Below are 22,447 nucleotides of genomic sequence, written 5' to 3'. Positions count from 1 at the left end.
CGGACGTAGTGCGAAACCGCCCTTATACAAGACAAAAAACATTTGGATGTAAAAAAAACTCGGTTATAGGTATCATTTCCATTTAGCTGACATGGTTTTTTAACAACTTTTAAAGTAACTTTTTATTCGTAAGTGCCTACTATTAATATTTACTTATTTATTTATTTAATGAGGGAAGGAATTGAAAAATTCGCAAGATTCTGGTAGGCTTCCGTAGCTCAATTGGCAGAGCTAACGCACGGATTGCGGAGGTTGCGGGTTCAAGTCCTGCCGGAAGCGTAATTTTTCCATTTTTTCCTTTAATATAAAATTTGGAATATCGCTCGCAGACGTAATCTGCATGTTAAAAATTGATTTAATATTTACTTCTTATAAAACACCCCATTGTATAAAATCTTTTACTATCCCGCTGATTCTCTCCTGCGCCAGTTGGTTGGGCTTGACGTGCATGCTGGATAAATCTCCGTTTATCTTCGGCGCGTCCTTTGGTGCCACTGTTACCATACCCGTCATCATCAGACCAAACATTAGTCCCAGAGGCCTCACCTGAAAAAAAATTGGGATTCTTACAGCCATTTTTCCAACTGTCTTTTCACATGCCTAGCTGCGAATCGAAGCTAGATAGCAAGAGATCTAAGGTCCACCACCTTGCATTTTGGAGACAAAGCAAACCGCTTGGAACAGGTGTTCCTGGGGTCGATCTGAGCTGATTTAGCCCGGTTGCCGAGGGGTCCCCCCTAGCAGGTGGGCAGGGGAGGGGGGGGAAAAGTGCCTCCGGCGCGCCTCACTCTAAATTTTATATCTGCATACATCTAGCAACTATATCAAGTTTGGTGTCTTTTTCGTGTAATTCGAGGATAAGGAATTCATTTATGTAACTAAATTTTCATTCACCCATACAAAAAATACGAGAAATTCAAAATTCAAAAAAAATCTTTACATTTTTTTTTTCGAAAATCCTCTACAGAATTAAAAGTATGAGGATTTGCCCTAGAAAAAAAATACCTGTGAATAGCCCAGTTATTCTACTATATATAATAGTAAACTTGTTAAACATTTTTCTTTTATAACCCTGTTAAAAAAAATGTTTTGTGTCGCGCGGCGTACCGGCATTGTAAGAGCGGTAAGCAGCTTTTAGGATTTTTAAGTATGTTTAGATGATTTCTGATAAGTTTGTTATGCTTCTGGTTGTAGATAACATTAATAAATTACTTCTGGACTTGATATATACAATTTAATTTTTTTTTAAGAAGCAGAAATGTCTGCGACTGATGCTATTATGCTCAGAATAAATTAAAAATTGGAAAAAATACTAAAAAATACGCCGTGAGTTCAAGTCTCACCAAAGACAGTAATTTTTCCATTTTTAAATTCATATAAATAAAGATGTTGGGAACACTTTCGCCAGTAGAGTTATTATAATTGTGATAAAATTAACATATTTAGTTAAGATATGTTCGACAAAAAATGCACATAGGTCCGTGCAAATGTGCAGTCAAGCGGGAGTCGGACTTAATGGACGGAACCCTTGGAATGCGAGTCCAACTCGCACTTGGCCGGTTTTTTAATGCAGTTGCTCCTTCCTGTGCATTTTGTTTTGCAGCGGCAACGAATAAGCTCTAAACAAGCAGCAGCCGCCGCGCGCAGGTAGGCTTGTCCATATGGGCTCTCAAATACTCTCAATAACCATTTTGTTTGGACGAGCCCCAGTCAGCAGGGCATGGTAGCTGTTGCTGAGGGGCTATCATCTGTCCCCAAAAATAGCCTCTTTGGTAAACTGCACGGAGAATATGTTTACGTAGCGCATCTTCCGTTGGAGACAGATTCTCTTACTGGAGATTTTTTTTTGTAAAAAGTACTTAACGGCACTCATTTACACTTATACCTGATCTGAAATCAGTAACAAAATGCATAGTGTTAAAATAATGTCTAGGGACCAATTCACACCTCGTAATTCAAATCTGTTCAGACTAATATTGTAAGACTCTTACTTGTCATACAAGACAATAACAATTGTTTCCATTATTGGCAACGCCTGCTCAATATTGCCTTGTTTGCTGTATTTAAATACCTCAGTTACAGCAGGATATGCGCTCCAAGCTTGAAATACGCTTTTTTTCCCCTTTCCACGTAAAAAAAAACAGTGTCACAACCTGAAAAGGCGAGGAAGAATGGCATGACTTCTGTCCTTTTTGGTCCTTTAAAATAAATTATATATCTATGAACTACATAAGTTACCCAAAGAAGCTGCAATAGCATGGCACGGGAGGAACTGGTGATTCTTTCCTGTACCAATATGTACCCATAACTCCTGGAGCTCCGGCAAGTGTGATGTACATGCAATGCAACTGCGAGAACAACGACATCAGTATCCACTGTGCGTAACATATTTTTTGTGTGACCTTGGGCTACAGCATCAGCGACATGGACCATCATGCGCATGTCTGCTTCCTCGTGGCTACTTGGATCTCGTTTTTGTTTATCTCTGCTACTGTTGATTACATGTTTATCACAATTGCCGGAGCTCCAGGAGTTATGGGTACATATTGGCACAGGAAAGAATCGCCAGTTTCTCTTGTGCCATGCTATTGCAGCTTCTTTAGGTAGGTAACTTTTGTAGTTCCTCCATTAATTGTAAATAAAATAAATATGTCACCGCAGTACGAAACAGGTCATCTGGGCATTGATTGGTCACGTGCTGCAAACTTTCTTTAAATATAATATGATTTTATTTGTAACGCATAGATAGGTATCTATAATATATTATAATAATATAATACCCTTAAACGAGCAATTTGTGTTTATTTATTTATGTATATGTATATTTATTTATATATATATTTCGGGGATCTCGGAAACGGCTCTAACGATTTCGTTTAAATTGGCTATATGGGGGTTTTCGGGGGCGATAAATCGATCTAGCTAGGTCTTATATCTGTGAAAACGCGCATTTTTGAGTTTTTATGTTTTCCGAGCAAAGCTCGGTCTCCTAGATATTATAATTAATTTTACAGGACCAGAAAGGACAGAAGTTTTGCCATTCTTCCACGCCTTTTCAGGTTGCGACACTGTTTCTTTTTTGTGTGGAAAGGGAAAAAAATCTTATTTCAAGCTTGGAGCGCATATCCTGCTGTAACGGAGGGATTTAAATAAGGCAAACAAGGAAATATTGAGCAGGCGTTGCCAATATTGTCTCTGTTTAGCCCAATGGTTGACTGGTAGAGAATGCCTCAAGACGTTAAGTCCGCCATTTGTACTTTTTTGTGTAAATTTGTGCAATAAAGTTTTAAAAAATCTCCTAGGTAACTAAAAATATGTTAAAATTTTATCACATTTATAATAACTCTACGCTCGAAAGTTTTCCCAACATCTTTATTTATATATTTAATTTATCACGTCCAAAAATAATTTATTAATTTAATCTACAACCAGAACAATAACAACTTATCAGAAATCTGCTTAAAAATCCTAAAGCTGCATACCGCTCTTACAATGCAGGTACGCCGCGCGACACAAAACATTTATTTTAACGAGAGTTATAAAAGAAAAATGTCTGACAAGTTTATTATTCTATATAGAAGGATAACTGGGCTATTCACAGGTATTATTTTTCTAGAGCAAATCCTCATACTTTTAATTCTGTTGAGGATTTTCGAAAAAAAAAGTGTAAAGATTTTTTTTGAATTTTGAATTTCTCGTATTTTTTGTATGGGTGAGTGAAAATGTAGTCACAGAAATGAATTCCTTATCCTCGAATTACACGAAAAAGACACCAAACTTGATATAGTTGCTAGATGTATGCAGATATAAAATTTAGAGTGAGGCGCGCCGGAGGCACTTTTCCCCTCCCCTGCCCACCTGCTATGGGGGACCTCTCGGCAACCGGGCGAAATCAGCTCAGATCACCCCCAGGAACACCTGTTCCAAGCGGTTTGCTTTGTCTCCAAAATGCAAGGTCCCCTTAGAAAACGGGATCTAAGATCTGGTACTAAGATCACCATCATATTTCTCGCGTTGTCCCGGCATTTTGCCACGGCTCACGGGAGCCTGCGGTCCGCTTGGCAACTAATCCCAGGAATTAGCGTAGGCACTAGTTTTTACTTTTTACGAAAGCTACTGCCCTCTGACCTTTCAACCTAGAGGGTAAACTAGGCCTTTATTGGGATTAGTCCGGTTTCTTCGCGATGTTTTCCTGCACCGAAAAGCGACTGGTAATATCAAATGATATTCCGTACATAAGCTCCGAAAAACTAGTTGGTACGAGCCGGGGTTTGAACCCGCGACCTTCGGATTGCAAGTCGCAAGCTCTTACCGCTTGGCCACCAGCGAAGCTAGATCATCATTTATATTAAATACTAGGGAAGGAAAATCATTAATACAATACATTATCACCAACCAAGTTGAACCAACCCAGCCTAACTAAAAGATACCAAAAAGGAACTCAGTTAAGATATAGTTAGGTAGGTATGACAAGCAGCGAAATGTTTTGTATAGGTACATAGGTATAACTAGTATAGTTAGTTGAACCTTAGACTTACTTCAATAAGATTAGTGTCAAAAGTCTTCCTGGGGTAAACATTGTTCACGTCAATGTTGAGGTGTCGCAGCGCAACAGTCAGCTCCGTAAAGTAGTGGTCCAAAAGACGCTGGTAGTGCAGGCGCCGGAACTCCCCGTCAGACCCAGAGAAGATGAAATAAATCAGGTCTATCACTGGGTTTCCCATCCTAATGGTTTGGTAGTCTAGGAGTACCATTTCCAATCGCCCGTTCTGAAAAAGAGTTTGAACGAGTTTATGACGCGACACGTTAGATGTTACACAAGGTTTACTATTCTAGCTAATCTCATCTGTCACAAAATAACGGCGTTTGTTAGGTTGTTTGAGGTAGGTACACACACAGTTAGTCAAAAGTCTATGTTAATAATTCACTATAAGTAATCTGTAAATATTTACAGGTCTACTCTTTCTCTCAATGTTTGTTATCCTAATTTCAATAATTTCACACAATTTATTGCCTATAAAGAATTGAAGCGTAAATGTGCGCTTCAGGGATCGGAACCGGTTTTTTTGCTAAAACTTCGAAATAACCATATTTTTTGAATTATTTTATACTCTAAATGTAGGACTCCGTTGTGTGTTTATGCAACGACTTCGTATTATTAGATTGCCCAATTATAAATGAAATAATTAGCAAATTTAGAACGAAAAAAATACCGTTTTCCGAATTTTCGTCCCCATACAAAAAATACCGGTATCCGATGCCTGCATGGTGCGCTTTACTACACATGCCGCCGCCGCGCGGTCGCTAGAGACGGCACAGTCGGTGCTCCTATCGAGGATCCTCATAAGGGATCGGAATAGGTCGAGCGATTATGCGACTAAATCATCATCATCATTGGCCACAGCATCTTGAGAGATGATTGTTGCAGCGACAGTTTATTAAGAAGAAGTCTGTGCGCCGTCGGAGATCGGAGGTGCGGCACACCTTTTCCTATGGCTGTAAAGTCCAATCGCAGCACGACACTTCCTGCCACAAAGATCGCAGGTGAAACGCGAATCCGTTGATGGTTCCTGTAAAGCCCGAAGTCTTTTCTGCTTTAAATCATCGACTAAATACTAAATAGATATATGTAGATATAATACTCTTTATCGCACACCTCAGTAAAAGATACAGCTTCAGGAAAAACAATGGATTAGATATATTAGAGGCATATCAGGCGGTCTTATAGTTAAATAGTGATCTCTTCCATGCAACCCTTGAGTAGCAGAAAGGGTAGTTATAAATAATACGTGAGTAACCCGTTTAAAATTATCACAGTTATCACTAATAGGTACATTCATTTCACTTTTAGTCGACAAATAAAACTTACTCGACGTCTGTACATTAAATTACTTGGCCTAAAGTCTCCATGAATTAGCATTGTCTTATCTTCCATCATCTGTGTTGTCATATTTGTGACGGTTTCCTTTGAAGAAAAAAAGTTTTTCAATCGTTGCTTATAATCGTCATTTAAACCCTCACAAGCGTTTTCTATTGCCTGTTGTGTAAATGTGTCCATTTCTTGTTGGTTCTTGGAGAAATCTATAATAAGATTACTGTACGCATTTTCGAATTCCTCAGGATACTCTTCGCGGTACGACAATCCTAGTGCGTGAAATTTAGCCATCTGAGTCACGGCGACAGCTGCATATTCCCAATCAAAAGTCTTCATTCTATCAAAAGTTTCGAAACCTCTTATTTCAAGGTTTTCCAAAACAAGTATTTCCTGGTAAAGGATCAAATCATGTCCGTAATATTTAGATATAATCAGCCTATCTTCAACTGAAACTTGATGTTTGTTATATAGCCTACCAAAGTTGACAGCCATTTCAGAGTAGAACCATGCTTCTATATTATACACTCTGGACAGAAATTCATTATTTTTCCTTACATCTTCATTGAGATTTGCAATCTTGGCAAAAACATGAATATCTGGGTTCAGCGGTTCTGAAATTGTCGCTATATACAAATCTGCTGTGTAGTTCGCTCCTGCAGATGTTATTGGTTTAATATCGATTTTGTATTGGATATAACTTTCTTTATTTGCGATATCATGAAGAATTTTTCTTAGTTGTTGCTCCGTACTTGCCATTGTGTATTATTTAGGTATTTATTAATAAGAGTATTTACGATTGCTAGCAATTGTAAACTAAACCAATAATGTGCTTGTGAATATGTCTTTGGTATTTATCGCATAGTGTTTGATAGTATTATCTCGGTTTTGAAAGATAAACACTAGGTATCACACGATACCTAATCTGCCTAATCTAGACATAGTTATCGTCTCTTTATAAAAGGGTTTTCTTATTATCACGCTATACTGCGGCGCTCAAGATTTGAAGTAGTGTACCTTTACGGCTGTTATCTCTGTCTCTCTCTCTCTCTTACATTAACACATAAATGCAAGATTTAGATTGTTTTATTGCGAAATACGATTAATACTTAGGCACTTGTCGATTATAAACCGATTGACGAGACAGACATAACTTAATAGAGAATATACATACCTATTTACTTTTATGATTATTAAACACCTTAATCCATTATTTTAATTCTAAAATTAGATAAAACTAAAGGCATGAATCATGACAACAATAAAACGCTAAAATTAATTAAGTTAAATTTATATCAAAGAGCAAAACCTAAACACAGCCATTACAAGGGAAGGGCGAGGGAAAATTGGGGCTATTTTGCAATGGCTATAAATTAATTTCGCTGCAGAGCATTGCAGTTAAGCCTCCATACATTTTAATTGGTTCCATTATCGGCTGCCCCGCTAAACGAGCCGATGACAATAGAGACCCTCCGTGACGTAGTGTTTTGACGCCGTAATAGATAATTAATAGACATTGTGTGGACTAATAATGCTTCTTTAGTAAAAATTAAAATTACATGCAATTAAACTCTACCCAAAAGTAAATTTATCCCGCAACTTAAACTGAAAACAAAACAGGCTCCGAAAAAAGAGACGTGATTCACATTCCGCGATCTTACTTTTTGATTCAGCAAAAAAAAATGTATCGCTAGAACACACTATTATAAATATAGATTTCCTTCAACATTTTACATACTTAATATGTCTTTTGTTGACATAAATTAATAACTCCTTAACAGATCAATCAAATGAATTGCAATAGCAATGATATTTTATGCAAACTACTCCCCATTAGAATTTTCAATTGAACAAACCTCTAACATGAATTTGTTTACCCACATGCTCTTTCAGACGTTGATTTATTCAATATGGTAATTACGGTTGGAATTCGATATAGCTAGAAAGGAATGCGTCGAAAACTGTAATATTAATTTACGCATCGAAAAACAATAACAATGACGTGCAATCCCGTACATTATCGGTGTTTGCATAAATAACTAATATTTGTATGCAAACGAGATTTCATTTCCGATGTGTCCGACTTTTTGGCTAGTTTTTCCGCAATGGATTTTCACCACATCCAACCACCTGACCACAAACTTCACACATTTACTTAATTCCAAATATATAAATAAATATGGCATATACCTACATGCCATATTTATTTATATATTTGGAATTAAGTAAATGTGTGAAGTTTGTGGTCAGGTGGTTGGATGTGGTGAAAATATGAACTTTTACTCAAATGATACAAATCTAAATAAATTAATGTGCTAAACTTCCATAAAAATATCTACATACATTTTACGTGACAGATATAAAAATCTACTGTCACAGGTCCCGTACCTGTACCTATCATCATTCGAGTAAAATATAAACATTTATTTTTTAAAATTATTTTAAAACGGGTCACTCACGTATTATTAAGTCGAATAGCTCGACATGTTTCGATCCAATTTTCGAGGGCCTTCGCTGGTAGAGGGCGCGCCGCGCCGTGTACTTGTGCGCTGTGGGCGCGCCCTCGACTAGTGAAGGCGAGTCGTTGCTCCGTGATGAAGATCCTCGAAAATTGGATCGAAACATGTCGAGTTATTCGACTTAATAATGCTTGAGTGACCCGTTTTAAAATAATGTCAATATGTTTGAGCCTCACGGGAGTTTAAAGTTAAACATTTATTTATCCAATGATAAATTTCCAAAAAACCTTGTATTTAATTTTAATATCTCCTATTATTAATGTGGTCTGGTTTATGTGGGATTTTGTTTCTGCTATAGTCGGCAGCTTGGACCTGACAAAGCAAATACAATCCTCATTTTCTCATTACGAGTTCCTTTTGCTGTCTGTTCGCTTTGCTTCCGGCTAGAATGTAAAAAGGAAAAATCTAACAAAGCTAATACAAGAAGTGTAATTAAAAGCGTTATGGACTTACCAGATGTGATTATGCTTGTTGAGATGTAGCTGAAAATCTGTTATAAGTAAACTTATAGGAAATTATGGTATGATGATTATAAAACTGAAATATTTAAAAAAATATAAATTAGTTTACTTGACTATCAACGATTCAGTGCCATGTAAGCTGTTAATCGCGATAACGATGATATTAATAGGTAGGTATAGGTACTACATGAAATTGTTAATAATTGCTACAGGTAAGTAAGTACATAATTATGTTCAGGTTAGCGCCAATGTTTCATGGAAATTGGGACACTTATCTATTAGTTAGAAAATTGAATGGTAATTGTATGCATTAGAATAAGCCAAATCTCATTTGTTTAGGTTTATATCCTAGAATGACCTTAACCTCCGCGGCACTTAAATCTATTTTGTTTGGAAGAAACTAGCTAAAACATGTTAAACAAAACTTCAATAGATATTTTATCTCCAAAATCACTTTGAAACGGCGATACATGAAACGGTAATCTACTTTTAAATATTTTTTAATTGAAACATTAGGTACCTATTTGTTTTTTTTTGTTTTAATTTTTTTTAATGTGCACCTTCATCTTTTTTTCTTACCTATAGAATCATATAAGATAACTTTTCTTAGTACGGTGGGCAAGACGAAATCACTATTTATTTTCTTTAGGACTAATATAATACCAATTTGAGTTGGTAAAAGTTGGTTAAAAATGAATCCAGCTCGCATTCTTGTATGTAGTTCCGTTCTGACACGGAATAGAAAACCTGTAAATTGCGACCAGTATACCTACAGATAGATATCAAAATCACAATGTTCTCAATAAAACGGATTCTTTATGTGAGATCTCTCAAACTCTGCTCTGGATATATTACGCTCAGCGTGCCGCCATCGTCACTCATAGAAACGCCATATGAACCCAATAAAACAGAATTATCCGTTTACGGGCAGACTATGGCCAAGATTGCTGGCGCCGTCACCCCAGTCTATCTGGCAAAATACTGTGATTACATAATAATAATAAATTTAGGGTTCCTTCAAATATTGTATTATACAGTTTTTCGTAATAGCGAAATTTTGATAACAAAGGAAAATGAGTAACTTTTTTGAGGACTCGTAAACAAATACTACTTATCTGAACGTAACCCTTGTGTACTAAGTGGTAGTTACGTTACGGCAAAAAAATTTGCTTAAAAGTAAAGACAGGTTAGAGTATAATTTTTTTTTATATTTCTTACATACTTTGCACACTTTTGACTAATAAACTCAAAGATTTTTTAGATTGAATTAAAGTTCGTACTTAACTAACTAAAGGAATAAAGATTGCATCATAATATATTTATTTTTTTGTGTATCATTTCAGTTTGATATAAATATTTTATGTGTACTCATAAAATATGAACCATTTTTTGATCACTTCTCTTGATAAAAGTAGGTACATCCGCGTACCCTAATCAAAGCAGCATTCACTGAAACGTCTTCCCAATCCCGATAAGCGGAAAAACTTGATAAAAAGCGGAATTGGTTTATCTTTTTCCGCTATCCGAAGTGTGTCACGGAGCAAATGAACCCTTCCAGGAAGACAAACTAAAAGATAAAATGCTCCTTAACGGGCATTAAAGCGGTGTTGCCTTGAAAGAGAGCCATAAAAAGGCCGAGTCCCGCGGGACGGCGAGCCGCGTCTTGCGTGAAGTCTGGTGCTTTAAGATGCCTAGAACTGTCGATAGGATTCGATTATTGCAATTAATAACATCTAAAATTTGTCCTAAATGCCTTTCTCATCATCTTCGCGCTTATCCAGTTGTATCCTAAAGGAGTCAAGGATCTACTTTTAGATTTAATCCCAAGATTTGACGCAGGTACCAAGCATCTATAAACCTAATAGGTTCTATGAATAATTGTCATCTAATCATACACTTGTGCAGTACTATTGGTCCACGTACTGCTCCTTGAGCAACCCTGTCATCCAACAGGGGGGTGAGTTGACTTTGAACAGGGCCCACTGGCTCTTGCCTTAGCTAGCCGTTCAGAGTCGGAGTAGAGTCCGAAGTCACGAGAGCTGCATTTTGGAAGGAGACGTGGATATATTAATGACCAACTGGTCAACGTAAACATAGTAACCAACTGGTTACTATGTTTAAAGTCCAGTGACGCCTCACCGCCTAAACTCCTTTTCAATTTTACTACAAGATGATTCTTGTAGTAAAATTGAAAAGGAGTTTAGGCCTGGCGCTAAAGTTTGGTATATGATTTTCTTTATATATTTAGGTACTTATAGTTACTGCTATTTTTTATCTAAAAACCGAACACAGCGCAAACTTGTGGGTTGAACAGTGTTTCGCCTATCAAATGTCAAAAATCCTAGTCCGTCGTAGTCAACTACTACTATCAACTGCGGTTAGAGGTCACTCTGGTAAACTCGCTCAGGGGTCCAGCCATGGCAGATTTGATGTGGTCAGTCCATCGCATAGGTGGCCTTTTACGCGATCTTGTTCCGTTTGCTCTACCCTGCACCAGTCATTGTTTCGCCTCGAGAGGTGACCAAAAAACTGCGTATGCGGGAATTTACGAGAGTCGAAAGGCGCTGCTTGATACGGAGTTATTTAAGGGTGGACATTAAGTTCGAAAGTCGGTCCAGGATATCCCTAGCATTCTCCTCCAGCGCGACATCGCTAGGTCTATGGTTTTGTCTTCAGTCTTTCAGATAATCCACGTAAATATGTTACTAACATGAACTAAAATGAGTTATTTAAAACATTTGTGTTTTACTGTCTACACATTTTAAAAGTCTATGACTACCCAGCGATATCAGGTTCGTGCCTCGCCCTCCGAAGGTAGTTACAAGATTTCAACCGTGAAATTTTATCGAGAGAATTAATCTCAAAAACTTTTCCTGCACTGCCCTTTTGTCTCAAAATGCCTGCAATAAAATTTATTCTTTTTTCTAATCGGAAACAGATAAGTTGCGGCAAGTCCCCGGGGTCGCGGATTCTATCCGATTTATTGCAGATAATGTCTGAAAAAAGTAAATGTGGGTAATTTAGGACAACAATTCCATATCTCTTGCCTAATTAAGATTATTTTTGATCGTTTATTTTATATACCTTTTTATATTACGAAACAATAAAAACATCTAATAGGATCTCTTGGATTCTTACAGGACCTAGGTACTTACAAAAATAAAATAAAACATATTAATCATTATATTAAACTGAATTAGCTAGTAGGTAGTCACGTCTACGTCTACTATAAGTGATAATAAATGATAATGTACAGGTGGATATTAACCATATTATAATATATTTTAAATATTACAAATGCAAAAGTAAAATGTCTGTCATTATGTTACCTTCTCACACTTAAACCGCTGTAACGATTAAGATGAAATTTGATATGGAGATAGTTTGATTCCCGAGAAAGGATGAAAATGAACCAGCCTTATCCTTTCTAAAGGAGCTAGCCCACAAAAAAGTTCTTAAAACTACCCAAATAAAAACAATATTATGTGCATTCAAAATCCATTTCAGACGTCGTAAGCGCCGATGTTCGACATATTTCACAGCCCGTCCGCAACCGCGAGGGGATCGCTACAATGGCGAAAATGACAGCCTTTGCCCGTGAAGCCTCTCAGGTGCACCTTTTTATTATTTACACCGCATTTTCAACGAGTGTTTGCTTTGAGCTTTACTTTGATTTCGGAAAAGTGGCGGCGTGTAAACGTGTGATCTGAATACGGAGCCGGCGAGGGACTGTTACAGCTTGTTTTATGGTAAGTGCTTGCGTTGCTGGATACGTTGAAGAAAGGGTAGCAGAATGAACATGTTTATGCTGAAATTGTTTCTTTTGTTTGTAGAGCTTGGGAAGAAATATTCAAGTGTTGGCTGTAATGTGTCTAGACTAGGTAAATAGTGCCGGGCCCTTATTCGAGGCTGGCATAGTGATATTACTCGTTGTTGGTAACATGACGATCCCTAGTCGTGTCAATGTTGTTAAAACTCATTCATTGAGCTCATTCAAAATTGCATTGAATAGTTTAACACTTTCACTGCGAGTAGGATATATGTCGATCTTAAATACGTTTGCTAATTTACACAGGTCATAGAGCAAAAATAGAGGTGTCAATGTTACCTCGCTAGAGAATAGATCACTAAATATCACTTCACTAGCATAAGTTATTTGATTATCATAATAATTAACAAGTAATAAATTATAGGTATGTTTCAATTGATCAATAAACAAATCTGGTTATTTTCCGATTATCGTTATTATATTTAAAGATATTGAATTTATTACTGTAAGACATTTGCTCTTTATGTGTTCAGTAGATTCTCTAAATGTTGAACTGAATTAACTTTTTAAAGGATATAATACATGAACGGGTACCTAAACAACTGAAATGGAAACATTAGGCACATGCGACTTGTTGATATTTTACAAATCACTAACAAGTTGGCTGGAACACGATGTTAAATTCCAAATGAACGAGCGCGTAAGAGAGCATTAACTCGGCTTCGCAAAGTTCGGAAATGCGCTCCGACGCCCCGCAATTATTGCCAAAGATTATTTAAAACGAATTTTAGTATTACATAATAGTTATTTTCGATACAAATGCGAAAAAGAGGAAATTCGAAACGAGTGGCGATAAATTAAAACACGACTGCCGGCCTAGCCAAGCTGACAATCGCTATCGCTTCGATAACGCTTTGTGTCTCTCTATCACTCTTCCATATTAGTGCGACAGTGACAGTTGCGTTTCGATCGCTACGGAGCGTTAGCGATTGGCACGTTGGCTACGCGGCCTGAAGGGAGTGTTTTAAATCGAAACGAGTTGCGAATTACCTATTCGCACGTGTATCGAACAACGTTTTACAGTACATATGGCACTTTAAAGTTTCGACATACGCACGAAAAGTGCTATTTTACGCACTAGTGCAGAAAAGTATATGTACTTTAAAATAAATAATAAATCAGGGTAATTTAAATGAAAAATTTTTGGATACCTAAGATGTAAGTATTCCGCTACAGTGTGAACTTTAAAATAACTACCTAATGAGCACTCGCAACAAAAATATACGGAGGTACAATTATTTTAAGCTGTTTATAGCCTTAATGTTTATTTATGTATCTAAAGATAACGAAAAATACTACTATAATTAAGTTATTTACCTACGTCTAAAACACTTGAGATAGTTAAGGTTACACTTGGATAGCGACTGCAGCAGCACTACTGCTGCAGTATTGGTGCGGGTGATTTCATTGTCAATCTTACAATCTCCCTTATTTCCTTTTCCTTTATTTCTAAGCAATATCAAAACATATACCGCTCATGGCTTTTACATCACAAACGAGATAAAATACAGAAACATTTCACCCGTATTATTAAATTTTCCTTATATTTTGGGCTAACAGAGTTGGGCGATCTGTTACCTAAACCAAATCGCATAAAAATCGCACACGCCAATAATACAACCAACCCGTGCCCCGTCAACAGAGCAGTGTTGTCTCTGGCCTGCACATTCTTTATTTTGAAAATCAACTGCCGGATTCCAGCGCTCACTCCGCTGTTCATTTGTCACTGAAATTACAAAAAGCTTGCGGCTGCCACAGCGGCGCTGTCGTGAGATAATGAATTTAATTTTATCATAGCACAGTTATTCACAATTAAATGGAGCGCAATTCATTTGAAAATCGTCGTTATGTCTAAATGAGCTAAGAAGGGCTTTTCATATATGTGAAATGTGGAAGCATAATGGATAATGTAAGGTAGCGTACTATTCTCACAAAATAGTTATTTTCGATACAAGTGCGAAAAAGAGAAAATTCGAAACGAGTGGCGATAAATTAAAACACGAACGAAGGGAGTGTTTTAAATCGACACGAGTTGCGAATTACCTATTCGCACGTGTATCGAACAACGTTTTACAGTACATATGGCACTTTAAAGTTTCGACATACGCACGAAAAGTGCTATTTTACACACTAGTGCGGAAAAGTAGCCCCATATGTACTGTAAAAATATTTTAGTTATTCGCTACGGGCTGTTAGCAGCATATCGGGTGTGAAATTGACAATAAATATTGATAGGCTAATAAGTAAGTTGGCATATAAATTCAAAACTTTTTTTGTTAGGAATTAAACATATACCTAACAGTGTTAGTAGCACACTGGTACTATTGAAAGTAGGTATAGCAAGAAACATTTATTAATTAACATTATAATAAGTAGAGGTACGTTCTTTATGCTTTTATTTGTTCCAGTTACACACCAAGTAGGTACACCTTTTGATATATTATTTCGATGAAAACGAGCCGGTGAAATCTTTCTCTTCGCATTTCGACAAACATTTCATATTAATCTCGAAAAACCGAGAAAGTTTTAAGAATACAGTTTTTACGTGATAAAATGGAGTTGCCCCAGTTTTAAGTTTTAATGTGCGCTTGAGCTTTTTGCTGAGATTTGGGTAAGTGCTAACACGCGCCGGCGGTTACAGTCAGGTTATTCTCATACAGCTTACGAAACCAGTATAAACGTGACCTCGAGATATATAACTACACGGAAAAATCGGGGATCAAACTTATCATGGTCTTCGTGAGATGCCCTAATTTTAGGTAAGGGATGGGAGTAAAAGCCCAGATTAAATGGTCCGGTTCGTTTAAATATGAGTTGTGGGATACCCTTATCGACTGTTACCCTTATGTGAATATTACGAATTTCTAATCTTAATATTTATGAATGTAGGAAAGTAGGTAGGTAGGTAATTACAAACTGCCATATGTTTTTCGACTCACGAGGAAGGGAAATGTATATTGTTGTAAATAATAAATAATGACATTTGTTCTCGTATTGTATAGACTTTTTCCAATGTATAGTTACGATTAATATAAACGGATGAAATAATACATCGATAAAAGTGACTCAGTTGCTCAGAGATCAACAATTGAAATGTAAGCAATCAATGTTTTATATATATAAGTCACGGCATTGCTTATCGAACCATACACGTGTCCTGGCTGGGAAATCGGATTAATCGAACAGGTATAATCCGATTGAATAAACTGTAATACACTTATTTGGCAGCCGATTCAAAATCTCATGTAATCAGATCGGAAGAAAGGAGTTCGGAGTTTCCAACAACGTAAATACAATAGATCAAAGAAACTCGGTACACCGAAGCAAATCGGATCACGAGTGAATCTGATCAAATTAATAATCTATTTTTATTTAAAATACTGGCTAGAAGTGGCTTTTACGGGTGAGAGATGAGACCTACGATAAAATTTTAGTACGCTTATGCAATGTCTATTGACACCCCAAATTCTTCCTGTGATCCGTCCCGCCTACATCTACCCTATACTAATAGTAATACATCGTACATTTTGTAGCAATTTCAGTGCAGCATCGTTATTTCTTTGGTTAAAGGAATCGGTATACCCAATTCCAACTGAAATTAAGAATAACAGCTGATAACAGTTAAAATATAAACTTTATTGATTATCTATCTATACATTATTTTAGCACTTCCTTTGATTGAACTACGCTGCAAGGATTTGGGTACCTACAAAATGTTCAGTGTGCTTATAATATATTTTCAATATATAACAATTAAATATTTTACTTACGTACATAAGACTTTATATAAAATTTAGGAATACGGTGCTTCATACCAAACAAAGATAATTAATTATACTTATTAAAATGAATTCTTCCGTTTGTCAAAGTGGGTATCCTGTACAAATCTATTTTGCTAAGCGCCTTATAGCTTACTCTCCAGTTGCAGTCCCCGAGTCGCAAAGTCGTCGCCATCAGGGATGCCTCCTATCCTCCCGTACTAGAAATAACGATCCTCTTGTACTAGAATTAGAATATATTACTTTTAGATACGGCAGATCATAAAATGGATGAAATGTATTCTGTCACAACATATTTAGCAAGATTACATGATCAACCACATTGGCCTAAACTACGAGTAGTACGAGTATGTTTAATTCAAGATATAAATCAGTTTTATTAGGTAAACGATGGCAAGTATTGCACTACTGACGCATTTTCAACTTTGCAATCAAAATTTAAAAGATAAATAACGACTATATGTACTACTATGATTATTAGACCAGTGAAACGATATAGAGGTGTTAAAATTGGAGGTAAAGCGCGATGTTAGCTTTTATGTAGGTAGGGCAGGTTAGGGCAGTATTCACTGATAACTGTGAATTTTGTAAATTGCATTTGGTAAAGGTTATCTTTACCTGATTGTTTTTAATTACCTATTTAAACTCCATAAAACTGTACCTACATATTTATCACGTCCGTTAAGTAATTGAATGTATCGATTATGCGCATCAATGATCGGATGATTTCAATTCCCAGTAATAACGCTTGATAGTATTTTAACGCCCGATTTAATTTAATTATCTATTTCACATATAAACGTTAAATACTTATGTATTGGACATCCTAAACAACGCGCAAAAAGTATTTGCTACATTATAATTGTTTCAAATATAAATCTTTTTGTAAAGCAATTAGAGAATGGTATATAGTTATATTTAACGCGTAGTCTTATCCACTACTAATGACGCTAACTGTACAAGTGTACATACAAGTGAGTTTTACATAAAATCTAAACAAGTAGGTACATGGTATGTCGTATCTACATTTCATGGGATCTAATACAGGTAGGTACAACAGTGCCCTCAGTGAAACAAAGACCGAATCGATGACTACATCAGATAATCGGCTTTTCTATTCCTATTCCGTCTCCACTCCCGGCTAATTGCGGCGCCTCCCGCGGGACGTACGTCTGCCAAGGAACTGTTATTATTCCGAAAAATAACGAGCACTAGTTACTGCTTTTGATTCTAGGAAATAATATGAATTACACACACAATGAATCTAATAACTCCCAGATCTTGGATTCTCACGTACTCACTGAAAATGAACAGTCGGACAATTCCATATCAATTTCTGATAAATTATCTAAGAGTTTGGACGGCTTGCCGATTGGGCCAAATTTACTCTTGCCACAACAAGAGCTGCAGGGAAGAATAACGGAACTCGAGGTTGCACTTATAAGTACACAAAACGAATTGGATGACAAAATTATTGAAAATAGTGAGCTCCATAAAAAAATTCAACAACTAACTATGGAAACAAAAGTGCTGCAATCGCTATGTCACTCCACATCTGTAGAAATAAAAAACAGCGCAAGGAAAAAAAAAGCGTTATTCTCTTCGACCTGACGGTTTATCAACTCCGCCTTCGCCAACCACCCCCACCCTTACATACTCAGGGAAACCGGTCGATATCATAAGCGAGAATTTACTTAACATGCAAACAAACATCTTCAATTTAGAAACGCTGGTAAAAAACATTGAAATAGAGATAAAAGGTCTTGCTAAGCAAATGGAAATCCTATCATTAAAAGTTCGTACTCCAAATAAAATAACAATTATTCCGCCTACATCAAGATTATCTGTTTCGACGCCAAACAACGTCTATCAAAATATGGAATGTATTAATAAAAGCAGTGAAAACCAGGATAAAAGACAAACGACGTATAAAACAACGCGTCTAAAGTATTTGCCGTCCTGGAATACTCTTCCTTGAGATATACATATTACATTCTACATATATAATCACATCTCTTTGTTTACGTTATTTTATTAGAGAATAGTAAATACTTTGGCTGCACAGTCTGATCTGTTACCTAATTTTGATGCTGACTGAGCAAAGACACAAAAGTTGTGGTATTCGAAAAGGAACCAAGTTTAGATAGGTAGAGGTTAAAAGGTAAATTAAAAATGTACAATAAATTGCTTTTCATTAGTAAGTCATTCAATGACAGTTGAAGTATTAATATGGCTCTAGAATTACACCACTAAGGGCCACTTGCACCATTCAATAATCTGGGGTTAACCGGTTAAACCTGGAGTTACCATGGTTACCAGTTACAATTTGACACTGGATTAACGGTTTAACCGGTTAACCCGGGGTTAGTGGGAATAGTGGGATGATGCAAGTGGCGCTAAGAAGAGCTAAGAAGTACTTAGTAAAAAAAAGGCATACAAGAGTCTGAGTTAAAACAAATATATAAACCTGACTTGACGAAGCCTGAGGTGGATGAGCTTTCTGTATGATGACGAAGCCTGCGCTGTCGATCCTATGCTACCTATGCTGTTATTATTGTGTTGGTTTAATAAATAATTATATTATTTAATATATAACGCGCGCTGGTGGCCTAGCGGTAAGAGCGTGCGACTTGCAATCCGGAGGTCGCGGGTTCGAACCCCGGCTCGTACCAATGAGTTTTTCGGAACTTATGTACGAAATATCATTTGATATTTACCAGTCGCTTTTCGGTGAAGGAAAACATCGTGAGGAAACCGGACTAATCCCAATACGGGCCTAGTTTACCCTCTGGGTTGGAAGGTCAGATGGCAGTCGCTTTCGTAAAACTAGTGCCCACGCCAATTACCGGGATTAGTTGCCAAGCGGACCCCAGGCTCCCATGAGCCGTGGCAAAATGCCGGGACAACGCGAGGAAGATGATGATTATTTAATATATAAATAACTCGGACATTTCCCAGCCAAGAGGTTTAGTGTTCAGTTTGTTACAAATGTATAAAACAACTTCCCCATTACCGCGGCGACTTGGTTGGTAGACTTGCAGACTACTTTGTCTACAAACTTGCAAGTTTTTCATAACTTACCCGAAGACTCGCAGAGCCCCTGACAACCACTAGTTTATTAACACACTAGCCAGTAAGCTGGAAGGAAACGAGGCTCCTTATTGTTTCAAAACTTAGTTTAGTTGTGTATGAGCACCTATTGTAACTCATTGCACAACACAGAAACAACTGAATTTTAAATATTTATAATTATTTATACTAAGTTTTATGTTAATTCAATGAATATTAACATGAAGTGACGTGATGTACGTAAATGAAAGTTAACAGTGCGGAACCCCATAAGTGATCTATAATATACCTTCTCGTAGTCTGATATATAGATATTTACAATTTACCTAAAGTCTACTTAATGTTGCTACAGTCCAAATCGTCACCATTACATACTTCAGTAATCATAAAGTGTACTCTGTGCCTAATGAACGCATGCTGTATATGTAGCTGAAGACCGTCGATGAAACTGAAATTTCAACGGATTATTGTTTTAAAGCCTCCGAATAACGGAAAAAGTTAAAGCTTCCGCACGGAAGCCCTCAGCCGGGCAGGCAAGCGAATTTCAGGCTTATGAATTCTCCTGGGGCGTCTGTTATTCTCTTACCCTCAAAATAAGGGTAGTTTGCGTAACAGAAATGGAAAACTGGGTATTCATCCTATAAATATTACCTTTCTTCAGATTTTTCTCGTAAATTTTTTGTGATATTGTTGTAAATGTTCGACAAAAAAATGCTTAGCCTACTCTAATCTAAATACCTTTGTTTTATATTTACCTATGTATAATCTTATCACATTACCTTGAAATCGTATTTAGTAGTTTACTACGGGTTTGCCTATTTTGTTACAACTGAGTAGGTACCTACATACTTATATTTATCATACGTAGGTACGTAAATATGCTACAGCTTGCATAATATAATAATATAATAATATGTCGGAGCGAGACACCAGAAAGACGTATTTCAGCATTACAGTTACGCCTGTAAAAGTCGATTAGCAATGTTTGGCTATGTATTATTTGCTTGTAACGAAATAATGAAGCTGCGTAGTGAGTAACGCCGCCATCTATTGGTGTATTGTTGAACGAAAATGACAGGTAGAAGGCTTTGGAACGTCAAGAGGCGTATCTTGAGTGAACGTAGGCACGAGCAGGCATTTTTGTCGTTATGTTGGTAGACTGGTCAGGCAGGTTTACCAACTTGAATTGGAGGCGGGAGCGGTTGGCTCCGCCGCTGGAACTGGCTTCTTTCTTCTTGATCGGACCGCGCTAGAGATCGGACGTTAGCCAAGCTCGTGCCTAATTCGCTACGTTCCTGAAGGCTTACACCTGAAGGATTATTCTGAAAGCTTATAGATTCTCACGTTGTTTAACCGTTTAGCTAAGTGTTTTATTCCAAGTGTTATTTTGATTTCTTATGTGCCATTAGAAGCTTACTTTTGTAAAATAAAGATTTGAACGGTTTCATGTGATCTTTTTATTTTGATTCAAATAATTTTGGAATAGTGATTGGTCGTTTTGATTATTTAGTACTAAAATATAGTAGGCACTAGTATGGGTAACGAGTCTGAATGTTTATTTCATGCGTTGGTAGCATACCTACTATTTTGGCTGTGAAGTAATACATCTAGGTACTACCCCCACGCGCCCACCGCCATCGGGACCATCCGTCGCCGACAGCCAATATTTGATTTTAATTAACAATATGGATTTCACATCAAAATAACTTAAGATCACTTAGATTTCAACGGATTTTCAAAATTAATTGTATTTTCAAATCAATTATTGAGGGTAGATTCACAAGTGAGCGATGAAATAATATCACGTCGTGATAGCTAATACTTGGTTTTAATTAACAGTATGGATTTCAAATCAAAATAACTCAAGATCGCTTTGATTTAAATGGATTACAAAAATTAATTATAAAGAAACGTGGCGATACCAGAGATAACGTCATGTCACGACCAGTCCGTTCGACAGCCCCAATCATAATTCACAATTTCACAATAATTCTCACCAAATAACAATGAATTGCACTCACCTTTCAATGAAGGTTAGACACGTGAGCTTACCTTACCACGTGTCCAGATTATGGAATGTAGGTCACCAGAAATACACCACGCTCCCAGGTGGCTGTGTAAGCAATACATGAAACTCCGCATCTATCCCACTTGCTGATGTCGGCGACGGATGGTCCCGATGGCGGTGGGCGCGTGGGGGTAGTACCTAGATGTATTACTTCACAGCCAAAATAGTAGGTATGCTACCAACGCATGAAATAAACATTCAGACTCGTTACCCATACTAGTGCCTACTATATTTTAGTACTAAATAATCAAAACGACCAATCACTATTCCAAAATTATTTGAATCAAAATAAAAAGATCACATGAAACCGTTCAAATCTTTATTTTACAAAAGTAAGCTTCTAATGGCACATAAGAAATCAAAATAACACTTGGAATAAAACACTTAGCTAAACGGTTAAACAACGTGAGAATCTATAAGCTTTCAGAATAATCCTTCAGGTGTAAGCCTTCAGGAACGTAGCGAATTAGGCACGAGCTTGGCTAACGTCCGATCTCTAGCGCGGTCCGATCAAGAAGAAAGAAGCCAGTTCCAGCGGCGGAGCCAACCGCTCCCGCCTCCAATTCAAGTTGGTAAACCTGCCTGACCAGTCTACCAACATAACGACAAAAATGCCTGCTCGTGCCTACGTTCACTCAAGATACTACGTCATCTTGACGTTCCAAAGCCTTCTACCTGTCATTTTAGTTCAACAATACGCCAAACATTGCTAATCGATTTTATACAGGCGTCTAACTATGAACTGTAACTGTAACTGTAATGAACTGATGTGAAATCCATATTGTTAATTAAAATCAAATATTGGCTGTCGCGACGTGATATTATTTCATCGCTCACTTGTGAATCTACC

At 37.0% G+C, this 22,447-nt stretch overlaps 1 protein-coding gene across 1 annotated transcript; it reads right to left on the bottom strand.

The window, feature by feature from the left end:
* Positions 1 to 361: 361 nt before the first annotated feature.
* Positions 362 to 6,634, bottom strand: LOC134662925 (uncharacterized). Its single transcript, XM_063519230.1, has 3 exons — positions 5,870 to 6,634; positions 4,539 to 4,769; positions 362 to 546 (listed from the first exon to the last, which is right to left on the bottom strand). Exons 1-3 carry the CDS (start codon positions 6,629 to 6,631, stop codon positions 370 to 372), a joined length of 1,170 nt encoding a protein of 389 aa, XP_063375300.1. The 5' UTR covers positions 6,632 to 6,634; the 3' UTR covers positions 362 to 369.
* Positions 6,635 to 22,447: the final 15,813 nt, after the last annotated feature.

The sequence above is a fragment of the Cydia amplana genome, chromosome 3 (assembly GCF_948474715.1).
Source record: "Cydia amplana chromosome 3, ilCydAmpl1.1, whole genome shotgun sequence".
Classification (NCBI taxonomy): domain Eukaryota; kingdom Metazoa; phylum Arthropoda; class Insecta; order Lepidoptera; family Tortricidae; genus Cydia; species Cydia amplana.
This window is presented reverse-complemented; position numbering and strand designations above follow the sequence as displayed.